Raw genomic sequence first — 17255 nt, 5'->3', positions numbered from 1 at the left:
ATGCCTGCCTAAATGGCCCATTAACAGTGCAGAATTTCATTTAGTAGTTGACATTATCTAGTTTAAAAAACTAAACTAAACTAAAAGCACATAATGTGAATTATTGTAACAAATCAGATCAAGCTCCTGGTCCAACAGATGCATTAGACCTCATTTACCATCAAGCTACAAAACACAATTTAAAAGATTAAAATTACACCTTCACTATATATTTCGCGATATAATGGGGATTTCATTCATATGGTGATGTTAAAACATGTTATCTTTATCATTTTATATGGAGCTAATTGCTACACCTGTTAACAGTCATAATGTAAACATCCATTATTGATATAAAATAGCTGAAATCACATACCGTATTTTCCGGACTATAAGTCGCACTTTTTTTCATAGTTTGGCTTGTCCTGCGACTTATAGTCAGGTGCGACTTATATATCAAATTTAATTCATACTGACTGACAAGAATAAACATATAGCCCTGAGAATGCGCTCTATGCTGCTCCTGTAGCCTAATATTTACTTATACACAACAACAACATCATTACTGTAAGAGGTTTAAAAACTTTGTTGACATGAAATGAAAAACATGATCATCTTTTCCTCCCAATTTTAACGTAAACTGGATTATTGACCTACACTCTAAAAACTCCAATTAATAAAATGTTGGAAGAGCAAAAAAATATATGTTGAACTAATTTTCTTACTTGTGCTTAGTTAAGAAGACTAATTATATTAAGTCTGCAGAAATATATTTGAAAAACATTAAATGGATTGATATTTTCAAATCCAGTTAACATTTAGAATTGCAAATGTTGACTGGACTAAAAAACGCAAATCCAGTCAACATTTTATAAAAGTAGGCTATATGGCCAACACAATATTTTACTATGGTAAATAGATTTTTGTTTGTGCTGTTGAAATGGGTTGTTAGAAACATTTGATAAAATAGCCTATATCAGAACAATATTTGTGAAATTAGATATTATATAGTATTTTCGATGTTTTGTTTATTATGGTAGGCCCTATCTGCATTATAATGAGAAGATGGATCCTACAACACTTACATATTACATATTTAATATACATATATAATTCATGAACATATGTAGTTAATTGTGGCATTTAATCTGCCTAATTTTAATGAAGAGCCTACGTACAAGAGCTTGTTTGACTACGCGAAAGGATCTGTATTGCTCGTTTGATTTCGCGGAAGCATCTCTGGAGTACTTTGATCCGCGGAAGGATACAGATCAAAAGACTTCGCGAGTTTCACCGAGAGGCAGCAGCAGCAGTTTTGAGGATGCAGTTCACGCGTCAGGTAAGTGGTAATGATTAAACTGCAGACAAATATGTCGAACATATTAGGCTTGTGTGGATATTTAACGTTAGAAGTGAAGTAAGAAGTAAATTAGAAGTAAATATATCCAAGGGAAATAGGGATTATTTTGGCCTAAGTGATGTCTACGTCAAGTTCACTCCTCATCGAATGAATGATTTACGTTACGTTAATAATACATAATTTTGTTTTAAACTATAATACTATATAATGTATTTTAGATTTAATCTCAGCGTGTTGTGTGCTATTTTTGTGTCAGACAAACTTTCTCTCATTAGCTATAACTTAGGCCAAGGTGCTGTGGTGATTTTTATACGTGCAAATTTACTGAAACATGTCACACGTGTAACTTAATGTAGGCCAAATAATGTACGCTATTTAGGGTTACGTGGTTGTGTTGAATGTGATTTTTTTCGTGTTCCAACTTTTGAAATTGTCCCGTAAATTAATGGGAACAACATAACCATGAATACTATGATAAAATGGCGCTCATTTCATCGTCCTCGCAAGTGGGACGAATTCTAAACTTTAGTTTAGTCACACATGGAAGTAAATTCTTAATATTGATAAAATGTATAAAGAATATAATTTTTATTTATTTATTATTATTAATTTTTCTCTTTCTTTCTCCAACAGGGTGTGACCAAGATATCCATTGATGCTGACTCGTTAGCAAGAATGCTCCACTGTATCTACTTTGACTGTGTGTGTATTTTCAAAACTAAAGGTGCATTAAAGACATTATAGAAAAGTGACACGGCTTTGGTCATTTTTTTATTATTTAAAGAAATTTGAAATTAATTCTTATGAAAATGTATTGTTTGTATGCCAAATGTTATAAATGCAGATGATACAATGTGCTTTAATTTGTTTTTATCCTCGCTATAACATGTTGTAACTAGTTCCACCACTGCAATTTCTAGTAACAATTAAAACCATTTAAAAATGAAACCCCTAATTAAAACATTTTAGTTGAATTAATTATAAAAACAGGTTGAGTAAACGTACATTTTAAAGTTGAAGTCAAGTTTGAGCCAACTAAAAATTATTAATTCAATTAACTTTAAAAATAATTGAGCAAACGTACATTTTAATGTTGAAGTCAAGTTTGAGCCAATTAAAAAATATTAATTCAGGTAACAATTTCTAGAACGAAATTGAGTGAACGTAAAATATCTGTGGAACTAGTTACTAAATAATAATTAGTTGAAAGCACTAGAAATTTTTTACAGTGTACCACTCGCTCCAACACACATCATCAGAGAAGATATGTTGTTGAGAGAGGAGGAACGTTCATGTTCTGGTTTTGATTTAATGGATACTTTAAATAATTGATTAGTTCTGATGATTCTTTCTGAACTGTATTATACTTCTTCTGTTCTTAAACTGAGATAAAAATATTTTTCTCCATTTCTTGACATTTACAAAGGAACAAATATGGAGATGAAAACTCCACAAATTTTCTGGAATTAATGGAGCGGCAGAGGTTTATTGCAAGTTTATTTTCCATTACCTGCCGCACACATTCCACTGAAGGGTCAGAGCGAGTGGGTGTGCTGTGGGTTGATGAAAGCCAAGTTCAACACAGAGTTATGCCTAATTCACACTGCCTGATTTTAGCCCCAATTTTGACTCGCCGACAGGTTGTCTGCGACAAATGCCCGAAATCATAGGCAAACCGCTGCTCGTGCACGCGAGTGACAATCACGCAGTGTGAATGATCAAAGACGCGATCAGAGAGAATGAGATGCCCCTGAGATATTTGATTTAAATATCTGGACCTGTCGGCGATTCAAACTCCTGTTGTGTGAAATGAGTTCTGGCTGAAAATTACATCAGAGATGACCGACAGCCAATGAAAGAGAAAGAAACTGGGTAGTGGGAGGTTCAAGGAATAATTATAGACCATAATATCAGTATTTTAATAGATACATTTACAATTCTATCAAACAGAAACAAAGCCCAAACATTTGCACGTCCATCCGCAGCAGCACATTACAAAATGATTTATTTACCTCAAACTCTCTTTGCAGAACACAATCCTTGCTACCTGTCTCCCAAACTATTTCCTTCACCAAAATCTTTTTTCTTTTTCTCCGCAAATCAGCGCACAGAAAATTTGGAGCGCAAACTTTCTGCAGTTTATAATTTTTAATAACAATTGTGTGAGGAACTAGGTGGAACTGATGCCGTGGAAACAGCTCACATATGTAGGAACTTTGGCCTGTAAATGCATTTCTCTAAAATGAATTTCCCAGATCCACACATGTGGCAACCATTTTTTGCACTCCATCCATCGCTGATGTAGGGAGCATTTCTATCTACTGTGGTCATGTAATCACCACATGAAAACACACTTCTAGTTTGTACTGCAGGGGATGTCCGCCTGTAAGAGAGGCCAAGGAGAAATGATATCTTTTAGCAGAGGTTCTTACCGTACAGAAAGATCCATTTCTGTGAAGCATGTTGGCATAGTGTTTGGTAAGCATGGAGGCTGGCTACAGGTGTCATTCGGATCCAGGTGGCTGAATGTCCAAATGGCATTTGGATTCTGGCATAGTACTACAAAACCCTGTAAAAAAAAAAAAAAAAAGAATAGGGCTGGGTTAAAACATTTTTTTTTTTGATTTCTCGATTTAATCAATTCTTATTTTGATGATTCAATATTGATCCTTAATTCTCAAGAATTTATCTTTTAATCTATGCTCTTTTCAGTTGATGAATGAACAAAATTTTGAACAAAGGCGTACCTTTCATTCAATAAATCGCAAGCTTACTTTTGATATAACAGTTTCAGCTTTCATATTCTGTCAATTTTATTAAGAAATCAAAACAATAAATATCTGCTCTTTAATGTGGTCCAAGTGAAGCAGCAGCGTGGAGCCAATTCTCTACGCACACCAATTGCCATTGGCTAGTATTTTTTTTTTTTAGCTAACTCACCACCAGACTGATATAGCTACCATTTTAGATATAATCATTAGTGCTGTCAAACAACTGATTGCAATTCAATCGCATCCAAAATAAAAGTTTGTGCTTACATTATGTGTGTGTGTAAGTTTATAATTAAAACTTTTCTAGTGACTGATGACATCTAAATTTTTCAGTTGACGCAATTTAATTAACAGAAAATCCATTTGGCCAACTGAAAAATATAGATGTAATCAGTTACTAGAGCTGGGACGGTATGGATTTTTTCTTACCGCGGTTGAAAAGCAAGAAATTCCCGCGGTTCAGCGGTAAACCGCTTTTAAACCAGTGATATTTAAAAAAGAAAAAAAGACGTGCAACAGGCATTGCACCACACACCCTCTTGCGCATATTGTTGTGAGTGCTACACACATTAATCTTTTTCTATAGTTTGCTCATTAAATTAAATTGAGAGTATAACTAATGCATATATGCTATTTTAAATACTGTACTGTATTCCAGATGGCCTACATTTTACAATAATAAACGCTAAAACATCCATTTCATAAGCATGCGTGTTTATTTTCCGTCAGTGAAACGACACATAGCCTACAGCCTGTAAAACATTTAAATGATTATAAGTAAATAATGGTAATCTTAACAATATAAGAAAATTAAATATTTGTTTAAAAAATATTTGTTTTAGCCTATTGCCCCGCAAAGATGTGTCATGCCGGTCTGCGCTTTGAGATGAATGTGGGACACGGACAGACACCGTCTCGAATATCTTCGTCTTCATGTTTTTTCCTGATGTTGCAAAGAAACACTTGTTGTAAAACGTCTGAAGAGCAAATTGTATCTTCCACAGGGTCAAGACATTTAGGCTATGTTTGATTATGCACTGCTAGAGAAAACGAAAGTAAAACTACTGCGTGTGTACAGCGATATTCTAATAAACTTGACAAGTCTAATAATCACAAACTGTGTTTAATACTATTTCTACCTACAGTGTTTTTCTACTTTACCACAGTAAAGATGTGAACGGGTGTAGTAAGCAAACGAAAGGAAGAAACCTTTATAATTCCCTGCAAAATTGAGTGCGCCGCGAGTGAAGATTTGGGAAAAGAAACGAGATGTGCCGCGGGATAAAATGGACTAAAGTTGGGCCTATTGTTAAAATTCACGGAAATCGGAATATCAGATGACCAGATTGCAAAACAGAATTAAACATCTGGCAAATCTTAAATTGGGCTCAGATTCCCTCTCTCATTTGGCATGAACTCATAGCCTGTTTTCATGGCTGCAATTTAATATCTGCAAATGTATTTCCTCCTCCTCCTTAAATGCTTTACCCCTGTGGTAAAAATCACGTAAAACAGTGTTCACATAAAAAAACACTGGGTCAATATTATAGTTCGAAATTATAGTTAAGCAGAAAATAGTATGAAAGGAGATATTAAAATAGTACACAACTCCTCCTAAGTGGAACCAAGCTACTTTTTTCCCCTCACGTGCAAACTACCGCGGATGAGTACTTATTCGGGTTAGTAAAACAACAAAATTTAGTTTTTAAGTAGAAAATATATTTATTTAAAGAGATAAAATAAGCCTAAAGTAAATTATAAATTTGTATACAAAAAAAAATAATCAAGTGAACATGCTAGTTGTTCAAGCAAAAAATATGAAAGCTGGAAAGTGAACTTTTTTTTTTTGCGGTGATGATCTCAGACCCACAGTAGGCATCACGTGACCGCGGTATTGCGGTAAAACAGTAACCGTCCCAGTGCTATCAGTTACTATAAAATATATATTTGGAGACCAGATTTTTTCTTTACAGTGATTGTATCTAGATATCAATATATATACTTAGGGCTGGGCAGTTTGTATGATATAGACTTCATTTTTTTAGAAAAGGATGGATTGAGACAATACCATTTATAACGATATACAGTAGTTTTATGCGAGTGCATTTGAAAAATAGCGGAGGAGATGCATAATCCAATGTCCTAAACATAATGCATACCGGTACTTTATATTAAGGGCTTCAAAATAACTGTTAAGATATAGTTGACACATTTAAATCAGACGCATGTGCTGACTGACCGACTCGCACTGTTTAATGTGACACTTTCCTCAGTGCATAACTGACAATTCACAGGTATATTCCTCATCTGTAAATGTTAAAAAGTCATGCAAATATGTCCATTTTGCTGTCATGAGAGGACGGGCCTTCTGCAAGTGAATCTCCACTAAAATTCAGGCTCCTGTGAACGAGCCCATATTTTTTGTTGGACCTACAAGCAAGTGTAATTTAATGAAAGTGATCATTATAATGGGGTAATAAAATGTAGGCTACTATTAGTCTGTGCTTTTTTGTTTTTTTTCCATAAATAAAAAGATATATACCGTACCACCATTTAACCAAAAATACCCAGATGATTTTTTCGCTCAAACTTATATGGTCACAGATGAGCGCCAGCCAGTAAGATTGATTTTGGGCATATTATTTAGTTGCCCAGAGTTAAGATTTACTGGCATTGTAGATGGTTGGGAGCTCAGATGAACTGATAATCTCTTACCCTTTACTAGATACAGCATGAAATGGACAGGAATGAACATCAGAAGGTACACTGAAATACACATATTTTTGGATAAACTGCTGAGGTGTTATGGAGGCCCAGGATGCTTCGATAACGGCCTTAAGCTCATCCAGAGTGTTGGGTCTTACGTCTCTCAACTTTCTCTTCACAATATCCCACAGATTCTCTATGGGGTTCCGGTCAGGAGAGCTGGTAGGCCAATTGAGCACAGTAATACCATGGTCAGTAAACCATTTACCAGTGGTTTTGGCACTGTGAGCAGGTGCCAGGTCGTGCTGAAAAGCGAAATCTTCTCCATAAATCTTTTCAGCAGATGGAAGCATGAAGTGCTCCAAAATCTCCTGATAGCTAGCTGCATTGTCCCTGCCCTTGATAAAACACAGTGGACCAACACCAGCAGCTGACATGGCACCCCAGACCATCACTGACTGTGGGTACTTGACACTGGACTTCAGGCATTTTGGGATTTCCTTCTCCCCAGTCTTCCTCCAGACTCTGGCACCTTGATTTCCGAATGACATGCAAAATTTGCTTTCATCCGAAAAAAGTACTTTGGACCACTGAGCAACAGTCCAGTGCTGCTTCTCTGTAGCCCAAAGTGGCTTGACCTGGGGAATGCGGCACCTGTAGCCCATTTCCTGCACATACCTGTGCACGGTGGCTCTGGGTGTTTCTACTCCAGACTCAGTCCACTGCTTCCGCAGGTCCCCCAAGGTCTGGAATCGGTCCTTCTCCAAAATCTTCCTCAGGGTCCGGTCACCTCTTCTCGTTGTGCAGCGTTTTTTTGCCACACTTTTTGCTTCCCACAGACTTCCCAGGTGCCTTGATACACCACTCTGGGAACAGCCTATTCGTTCAGAAATTTCTTTCTGTGTCTTACCCTCTCGCTTGAGGGTGTCAATGATTACCTTCTGGACAGGGTCGGGTCGGCAGTCTTACCCATGATTGCGGTTTTGAGTAATGAACCAGGCTGGGAGTTTTTAAAATCCTCAGGAATCTTTTGCAGGTGTTTAGATTTAATTAGTTGATTCAGATGATTAGGTTAATAGCTCGTTTAGAGAACCTTTTCATAATATGCTAATTTTTTTAGAAGGACCTGTAAATTCTCATTATTTTTTTTAAAACGCATCAATAGTTATGCAGTGGCACAGAGTTGGATCCTTTCCACACATAAACACCAACGTGTGCGGCATGACGTCACTTTTTGTCGTTTAAATCAAGCCTGCAGCACTGGTAGCACCCCTCTCAGAAACTGAACTGAAGCCTCTGCGGCTCGATCGCCCCCAGGTGGCCAGTATAGCCGCACATCCGTGCAAACTGAACAATCAAATTACACTTCAAATATTTTTTATTTTTTAAGTTAGTTTATGTCATTTTAGGCAGTTATCATCACGATTTCATTTCAAGGGTTCATTTTTTAAATAAGTTTAGTTTTAGTTAGTAATTTGATGCTATAAAAACGGGTGTGTGATGTCATGATTGACAGCTAAGATCAACGTCTTCTCTGAGTGAAACTGTCACTGAGGCACTAACAGACTTTTTTCTGGATTTTTGGGAGCAGATTGTTTTCTTTAATTTAATTTCTACATTTCCATAACTGTTTATTTCACACCAACATAATTAATTGTTCTGCATCTGTGAGTGTGGGCGGGCTTTTGATATTCGCCGTTGTACTACCTGCTCTCTACTGCGCAACTCCGGTCCCAGACTTGTTTTTATATTACTGTTGCACTAAAATCCAAAAGTGAAGAATTTATGTTATTTATTACTTGATTGTTCAAGCTACCTCACAGAAGTGCTCCGTTTTATTTAACAGAGTTGTTGAATGTTAAAATAAGGTGAATTAAATATAAAAAATCAGGAACATCCTAGATCGCTTTTTTTTCGCTCTTCTTTATTCTTTTTTTATGCATTTAAGTATCGGATCGGGAATCTGTATCGGCAGATACTCAAAATCAAATGACTCGGACTCAAGAGCGAAAAAACCTTATCGGGACATCCCTAATTTAAAATATTATCATTTTGTTGCTAATGGCAGCATTTCAATGTGAAAAGAAAACATACTTGTTACTGAAAGTGTCCTGTTGCAAAGTTTCAATGAAAAGATTAATGGGATGGGGAGAGCAGCTAAAGGGAATGCAAATGAAAGGTGTGTGTGTGGGGCTTTTTTATGTAACTTTTTATGTAAATGTAATAAATGTACCCATTCTAACAGAAAATTAATGTTACTGTGCGTTCACACCGCCGGCGGCGAGAGCGTCAAGCTGGCCGGAAGTCATTCATTTTCAATGGGAGCCGGGCGGCGAGCTCCGGCGAGAGCGGCGCGGCGCGTCTTGGACGATTTGGGCGTCGAGGAGAGTTGAAATCAGCTCAACTTTATGGTAATGAGCTATGACGTGGTTCGGCGGCAACAGGCGGCAACCAGTCAGAATGTAGAAGTGCTCCGCTTGAGAGAAATCCAGAGAACGCAGGCCTGTAAACTTTGGTTCCGACCACATTAGTTCCCAAGCAATTTGTAGGAGAGGTTGATCATTGCTGTGCGGGTTTCCCTATCATTTATGACAAGATCATTCATAGTGATGTGTAATTTGTTAAGAAGTCACGCAACACTATTTTATAGGCGCTAGAACGCTCGTTGTTCAGCGGGTGTGCAATTAATTCTTACTTTCACATTTAAACGATTTCATGAAGTTAATTTATACCCTACTTGTGGTCAGTATATCCATCAACATGCTTGTTTGATTTGCGCCCTCTTTAAATACAGTTTAAAAAAAGAAAAAACATTCGACCTACGTCAGAGCGGCAGCACGTCCACGGAGCTTTCTACAGCGTCGTTGTCAGGGCGCCAAGAGCGAATTTTGACGCTCTCGCCGGCGGCGGTGTGAACGCACGGTTAGACTTTGACAAGCATGTATGCATGTGCAGAAAGCCTAAACAAAGTTCAGCAAGGTGCACACTGTAAATTTGAGTAGAATATGAATGAATAAAATGAACATGTTGTTGGATATTTTTAAAACATTATTAAACTCATTATTTTGATCCAAATAATGATAATATTAGAAAAACATTAACTTTCATTAAATCATAAAACAGAAAATAATTATAAAACATTCGATACAGAAGACCTCTGGAACTCATGGTTTGTGGCTTTGTTTTCCTTCATCTATAATTTAGCGAATGTCTTGCAGCTCTATGTGAACAAAACATTTTTTGTTTGTTTTGCGTAGCCTATATTTATATCTGTTTTTATAGCCTAATTGCACATTGTTTGGAGAACACTAGCCAGGATGTGGACCCTTTTATAAAACAGAAAGGTGTTGTAAGCAGGACTTGACTGAAATAGCTGACAATACTCAAGTAGGCAAAAATAAGTATTTTTGACAAGTAATTCAGCTTTTTGTTACTTTGGTTGAGTTACTTTCAGCATTCTGGCTTTTTCAAGCAGAACAAAGGGGCATCATCTAATGTTTATATCTAAAGTCTACCACAGAATGGAATTAGACTAGTTATTTTACAAAGAGAAAAGTGCTGCTTTTGACCTTATTTCGCCCCGTCCCTTTTCAGCAAGGCTTCTGTTTGTATTTTTCAATGTTTGTATGTCCATTTACTGACATTTTTTACGACATCCATTTTAAACTTGACAATGCTCATACCTTTCCTTAACTCTACAACAAGTAAATGCACTTTACCAGAAATGCCATAGAAAAATAAAGGCTAACGCAAGAAGTTCAAACACAAAATTCTAAAGATAGACGCGTATCTCTGGTGAAATAAGGGCTACGAGGCATGGTGTGATGGCATTTCAGGCATTACGAATCACATCGTAAGGCATTTTTTATTAACAAAAAAAAAAAAAAGCACACGTAATTACATTTTCTAGAGTTCTACAACTAAATGAAATCTCCTAAATAATGGGGAATAATATGATTTTCTAGCTCATTACAAGACCAGACAGAAATCGTTTTGGTTGTCTTCGTTGCACTAACCCAACCCCTCATTGAATTCACCCTATCCGGTGCCACTCTAAATAATTTACTCTGATAGCCAAGTGTATTTAAAGCAGATCAATACCATTAAAGGACAGCTGGGGCATACTGAATAAACAGAGACCCCTCTCCAGCACTACACCAAGCTCCCACTGCATGGCTTAATCCAATCTATCTTTATCTGATCTGCCATCACACTAACCAACAGTAGCATAGAAAGAGTTAAAGAAATCAATGGCTCTCACTCACTTTCCTACCATCCATTGGAAGCACAAGCACAGAGGACTTCAGACTACAGGAATTGTTAAAGAAAAGTCTGTTCATTAAAAGCTCAGTAGAGTGTATCAAATGGCCAAGCTCATCTAGGATTAGTTTTCCACCTTTTAGATCAGAATGATATGACTAAATGGTGAGGGTGATACATCAGCACCTTTACGATGAGATGGGTGATACACTCAGGGTCAGGTCTGAGGTGGCCATGTGTGTTTTTCCCTCTTGTTTAGCCATCCTGTCTCCAGAGCGATTACGGGAGGGGTAGGGGGCTGACTTTAGATGGTGCAGCAGCCTGAGGAACGCAGGCAGGGATGTGAAACCTGATCTATACTGCCTCTTAACCCTCCTAACCCCCCCCACCCACCCCTTCCCCCTCCCTCAAAGCTCCCCGCACTGCCACCTCGCCACAGACTCCTATTGCAATCTGATACCTCACACTGTGGCTGAGATTGAAACACTCCTAGAGGGCTCCAGGGCAACTAAATCTGGGCCTGGCTGAAATTGTAAAAAATAAAAATAAAAATAAAATAAGAAGGGAAAACATTGTGTTTATTGTTGTATGATATTGCAGCCTTTTAAGCAATTAAGCGATTGATTTTGCACTATACGAGGGACAGATATGTGTGTGTATATATATCATTAGATTAAAATGGCAAAAATACATCTAACACTACATTGGCATGACTATGAAATGGAGCTTAATAATTAACATATTAAAAACTATATTTTTCTACATTTACAATATTTTTTTAACAATATAAATTGAGTCTTTATACAATAAACAATACAGAAGAATTTACATTTTCTAAATAATGTCATTCAGATGAGGACGGTCATATTTGGGGGTCTGTGGAATCTAAGAGATTGAACACCCCTGAACTAAAACATCTCTTCACACTGGACAAAAAGAACATGACCGTCACACATCTGCGTGACAATTAATGATTCATTAACATTCAAAGCTAGACAGAACAAATAATTGCTCTAGCAGTTAGTGTAAATAAGCCATCAAATGCTACACAACACACACAAGACACAAATATCAGGACATACAAGCACGCAATGTTTTGCATTTATTAACACCATAATAGATCATCCAGAAATTTACATTCTGTAATTTACGAATCCTCATGTCGTTCCAGACTTTCATTCGTCAGTGGAACATATAATACGATTTTTTATTTTATGAAAAAAGATACAAAGAAAGTGAAGGTCTGCCTTCAGAAACTCCTACAGATTTAGAACAACATGAGGGTGAATAAAATACAGAATTTTCATATTGAACGAACAAACTCGAAACTCAAACTTGAAAACTTTAACACAACCAGGTTATGAGCTCCCAGAATTAGACCAATATTATTTTTATTGTAGAGGACATTTTGACTCAAGCTGTGGAATGCACAGATGTCTGGCATGCATATACTACGAGACTTTAGCTTTAATTTTGTAAAGTAAATCCACTTTCCTCAGACTAAGCCTCTCCTCCAGGCCTCTCGAAGCAGGCTGCTTCACAGGCAGTGTTACCATCTGTTTTTTGACCTCCTCGAGAAGGTAAAAGACCTGAACAGACCCCCTTCCCCCCAGAACCCATAAATTAAAAGCAGCTTTCGTATTGAGGGCTAGAAGTACACCCACAAGAAAGCAAAATCTGAGAAAAGAAAAAGAAAAGAGTACACACTACAGAAAAACTAGGAACATTTAAATGTAATTTCTACCCACAGATACAGACATGAAGATAACTTCAAAGAACTTGAAAGGCGGATACGTGACGAGAACAACCAGAAGTTAAAAACAATCCAGAAAATAATATATAATACCAAATATAAAAAGAAACACAATATTGTTGTAAAAGAAACATACAGCAGTTCCTATATGCAAGATATATTAACATTTAGAGGCAACGCACAGCTGTCAGATGAATAGGGAAGTTGTTGCTAGCATTACGCGACTATCGCGTAATAACTTTCTAACTAATCGGACTTTTACAAACAGTGACAGTTTCTTCAAATAATAATAATGGCATTTTAAACAAATAACGCGTAAAATTACGATTATATTGTCGTTTTGAGAAAAGACCCCCCTTATTGTTAGCTACGGAAATACATTTAAACGTACTTTGACTTGCTAACGGCGATAGCTCACTAGCTATCATTCAAGTCGCCGCACTGAGAAACAAAATCCCCCAACAAAATCACGTAATAAACTCATAAACTCCCACTATTTTTCTCTTAAAGTCTTATACATTTGTGTACTGTGTAGCGAAAAACATAACACGTCACGACAGTAGCTTTTGCCCTTAATAAGTCGTTTAGAACATTACGTGTAAAATGGAAAATTCAGCGCAACAAACTTTCAGGCAGCGTTAGCTTAGCCAAGCCAACACTTTCCATTTCACTTACCGAAAATATTCTTCAGTAAATCGTATTTTCGTGTACTCCGTCAATTTAACGAGCTATCAACACTCGAGTAATTCAGAGGGTCTGTTGTAGTTGTGGTCATGCTCGACACTCAGTGAGGTCCGTTAAGGGTCTGGCACTGACCATCATCGTAGAGCGTATCTTACTCACTGATTATTACACGCAGTCAGCGGGACAGCATTGGGAGCGCTGATTGACCGACTCCGTAACGCCACCTGGCGACTGAAACTAAACAATGTAACGTGTAATGTAGGCTACAATTGATGGTATACTGTAGTAAAGTAGTAGGATACTTAACATGTCCTAATAATACACATATTAATAAATTAGATACAACATTTAACCAGTAGTGTTTAAAGAAAGTAATCTTAAAGACATTTTAGAAATGAATTTAAATGTATTGTGATATTCCATTCTGTTGCTGTAATCACTCAGTGCTCTGCATGTATTGTTATTTTAACCATGATACTTAAATACAGAATATTTACATAGATGCATATCATTGTTTTATTCATTATACTTTTTTTATGCTTTGTATGCCATATGAGCATTCTGTACAATGCATAAATCTTTTAAAAGATAATTTAAAACATTTAATTTTAAAGTGTGCAAGTTAAACGAGATGATTATGAGACTGAATTAAACCAAATAATGAAATTTAAATATTACAAATGCCATTTAATAATGGGGCTGTCCAGTCTTCAGTACCATTTTATAATATTTAATCATACATAAGAACAGTGCCCATACAATTTTATGTGAACTATTTTCAGTTCATAAAGCATCTTAATATTTGTACTGGTCATGTTTTAAAAGTCAGTGAAGATACAGCTGGTTGTTGGTAATGGTATTGATTGAAAGGCTGTTTCCACAACATAATTTGAAAATACAAAATAAAGATAACCATTAACTAACCATTAGTTAGTTTATCATCTTATCTTGAAAGAGAAAAACACACACATATACAGCTCATTTAGGTATAGGTAGATACTATATAAAGAAAATCTTCAGTTTTCCGTAGAGCCGCATCACAGTTTGAACTCTCATACAAACTTTGTATTATTTAACAGAAAAAGACTGCATTAAAGACACTTGTTAACACATATGTTGTCATGTAAAACAAAGTTTTTTCTTATTGCAGTAACGATGCAAATTTATAAAAATATGGATCACGCTTTTGTCTCCCTATAATTCCCACATGAATTGCAGATATGCAGATGACAGTTATTAATAACACATTATGTTATAAAATAGTGTTAAATTACATCTGTTTTTGAAAAAAGCTACCCACTCCTGAACATGTCACTGCTACAAATGTAATTTTAAGTAACATACTAAAGTTGTGTAAAAAAGGAGCTAGCAATTTATTACATTTAAGAGAGGCAATTTCATGCAAAACCATTGTTTGTGTTAGTAATATTCAAAACAAAAAAGCCAAAATCAAAAGTAGCCCTAAGAACACATCTTAACTGATGTGATGTGGTGGGTTAGAGTAACTAAAATTAATATATGGCAGTGAAATATACTGAAACATCAATGACACAATCTTAAAACATGTCTAAATAAAAGCTATATTGTTTAAGTGAATTGTGTGCATAAAATGTTCATTATCACACAGCATGTTCTTTAATAGCCATGTAGCATGAAACAAAACCTTTACTGTAATCATACAGAGAGAGAAAAAAAGAAAGTCTCAGGTACCACATTCGTTATTCATTTTAAGGATAAATTAAGAATACAACTTATATCCTGACTGTGTATGTGGCTCTGTCTTTATAATTCAATTATTTATTAAATTAAATTAAGCATCCCCCATTCTTGGCAAAGAAAACAAGTAAATTATCTTTGCAAATTTAGAACAGTACACCATTTGCAAAGATTATGTAAATACTGAGGTTTTGCACACAATAAATAACAGAAAAAAGGCCAAACATGAACAGTGTAAAATACTCTGTTAAGCCTTGAGAGCTGGACATTATACAGCTCATACTGAGGGAAACAACTGATAAATTAACATCAAATCTGTGTTTAATCTGAATAGGCATTCCTTTTTAGATGCCCTGCATTTACGTAATTTTCTTCAAATTAGTTGATGAAAAAATTATGACAACATAATGCTAATGTTGACATCTCCCTTAGATTCTTTCACACACACTAAAAGCACAAATAAACTAAATTAATAACACATAAATCACCCATTCAGCATTGAAAAGACAACATACGGTCTCAATCGATTACAAAATCGATTTGCAAGTCTGGGATCTCTCATTATTGTTTAGGAAAACAAATGCAATAAAAACACATTTAAGTTTACTTTAGAGTTTAAGGCATAGTAAAATGCATAGATTTGTTTAGGCTGTTTCTGGTTTTAAAAAGAATGTCTGGTCACGATGAGCTATTACATATGCAGGCAATCTTCAAAACCTATTTATCTCAAAATGGTTTTAGTCACTAATACCATAAAAATAGTTTGTTTTATAAATTCACTAAATCAAAAAAGTGTATTTGTAAGTGTATAAATTAATGTATTTCATGTATGCAAATATTCGGGTTATAATAAAAAAGTAAAAGAATGACCTAAATTAACCCATACTCTATGTGCACATTGGATTTGGATTAAAACTTTTCAGAACATCTAGTTTATTTATCATTCATTCATCGGTTACTTATATGCTGTTTAATAAATTATATATTGTATATCTTTATATTAGTTTTTGTGTCATTTGGATTGGCACTGATGTCTTGCCCTAAAACCACAAATGCAGATGGTACATTAATTGCATTTAGTTCCTTCACTGACGGCTTTTGATGCACTGTTGAAACATCTACACATTGATGGCATGTGCATGCTTCTTGCATAAGGGCTTGTCCTTCTTGGAGTAGAAAGGTTGTCCTTCCAGGTTCACGTGGCACACCTGAATGTTGAGACAAAAATGTGTCATAATGCCTCCAACCATTTGGGCAAGTGCTATAACAAACTGATTTTGAACCTACCGCACAAACAAAGCAGGTGTCATGCCATGTGTGGCCAAGAGCTTCAATAAATTTGTCTCCTGCCTCAACTGGGAAGTCACAGCCATGGCACTTTGTGCTGAAGAGTGAGATATAATCTGGTGACAGAAACCATTAGTGAAAAATTTAGTAGTCTGGGCTGTAAATTTGCATACACCAAACTTGTATACAAATTTGTGTTAGACATAGCCAGTAGCCCCCATACCTTTCTCACAATACGGCTCGCCATCCTCCATATGGAAGAGGCTGTTTCCAAAGGGCTTTCCACAAGCCGCACACACAAAGCAAGTGGTGTGCCAGGTCTGCCGCAGTGCATGCATCACTTCCTATTGAGCAGATGTTGAGTGGATTAACCGTCAGTTCCTATAATGTGTGTTTACAATAATTTCTGTGCATGTGTGTGCAGTGTTAATAGGTTTTCGACGTACTCCCATGATCTTGGTGTTGCAGCGGGCACAGGTAGGTGCAAAGAACTCTCCATAGCAGTTCTCACAGTAAACATTATTCTGCTCCTCCACAAAGCTGACATCAGCAAGAGACGTATGGCAATAATGGCAGTTGAACTCCTCTGGATGCCAGGAACGACCCAATGCCACCAGGAATGGTCCCCTGAGGAGTCAAAAACATTGAACATTGTTTTTTTTCCAGTCCTAAATATTTCAAATTACACTACCGTTTAAAAGGTCAGAAACAGTTATTTTTAAATTGTAAGAAGTCTCTT

The 17255-nt window shown here is 36.2% G+C and overlaps 2 protein-coding genes across 14 annotated transcripts in view; both read right to left on the bottom strand.

Annotated features, from left to right (window-relative positions):
• Positions 1-13707, bottom strand: part of bmpr1aa (bone morphogenetic protein receptor, type IAa) — a 36562-nt gene extending 22855 nt beyond the window's left edge. Inside the window, exons 1-2 of one of the 2 annotated variants that reach the window (XM_067422549.1) lie at positions 13505-13707; positions 3772-3908 (exon numbers count right to left, since the gene is read on the bottom strand). The gene's annotated coding sequence lies outside the window, so the exon portion shown is untranslated. The remainder of the gene's footprint in view (positions 1-3771; positions 3909-13504) is intronic. The other variant, XM_067422548.1, reaches the window with a different exon arrangement.
• A 726-nt stretch (positions 13708-14433) lies between these two features.
• The window catches only part of ldb3a (LIM domain binding 3a), a 53482-nt gene continuing 50660 nt past the window's right edge, over positions 14434-17255 (bottom strand). For all 12 annotated transcript variants that reach the window (XM_067422533.1, XM_067422534.1, XM_067422532.1 and 9 more), the window contains 4 exons: positions 16963-17143; positions 16740-16860; positions 16517-16632; positions 14434-16437 (listed from right to left, as the gene is read on the bottom strand). In XM_067422533.1, the coding sequence (XP_067278634.1) occupies positions 16348-16437; positions 16517-16632; positions 16740-16860; positions 16963-17143 (508 nt within the window). In that variant the 3' untranslated portion in view covers positions 14434-16347. The remainder of the gene's footprint in view (positions 16438-16516; positions 16633-16739; positions 16861-16962; positions 17144-17255) is intronic.

The sequence above is a fragment of the Pseudorasbora parva genome, chromosome 17, assembly GCF_024679245.1.
Source record: "Pseudorasbora parva isolate DD20220531a chromosome 17, ASM2467924v1, whole genome shotgun sequence".
NCBI classification, from domain to species: Eukaryota; Metazoa; Chordata; class Actinopteri; order Cypriniformes; family Gobionidae; genus Pseudorasbora; species Pseudorasbora parva.
This window is presented reverse-complemented; position numbering and strand designations above follow the sequence as displayed.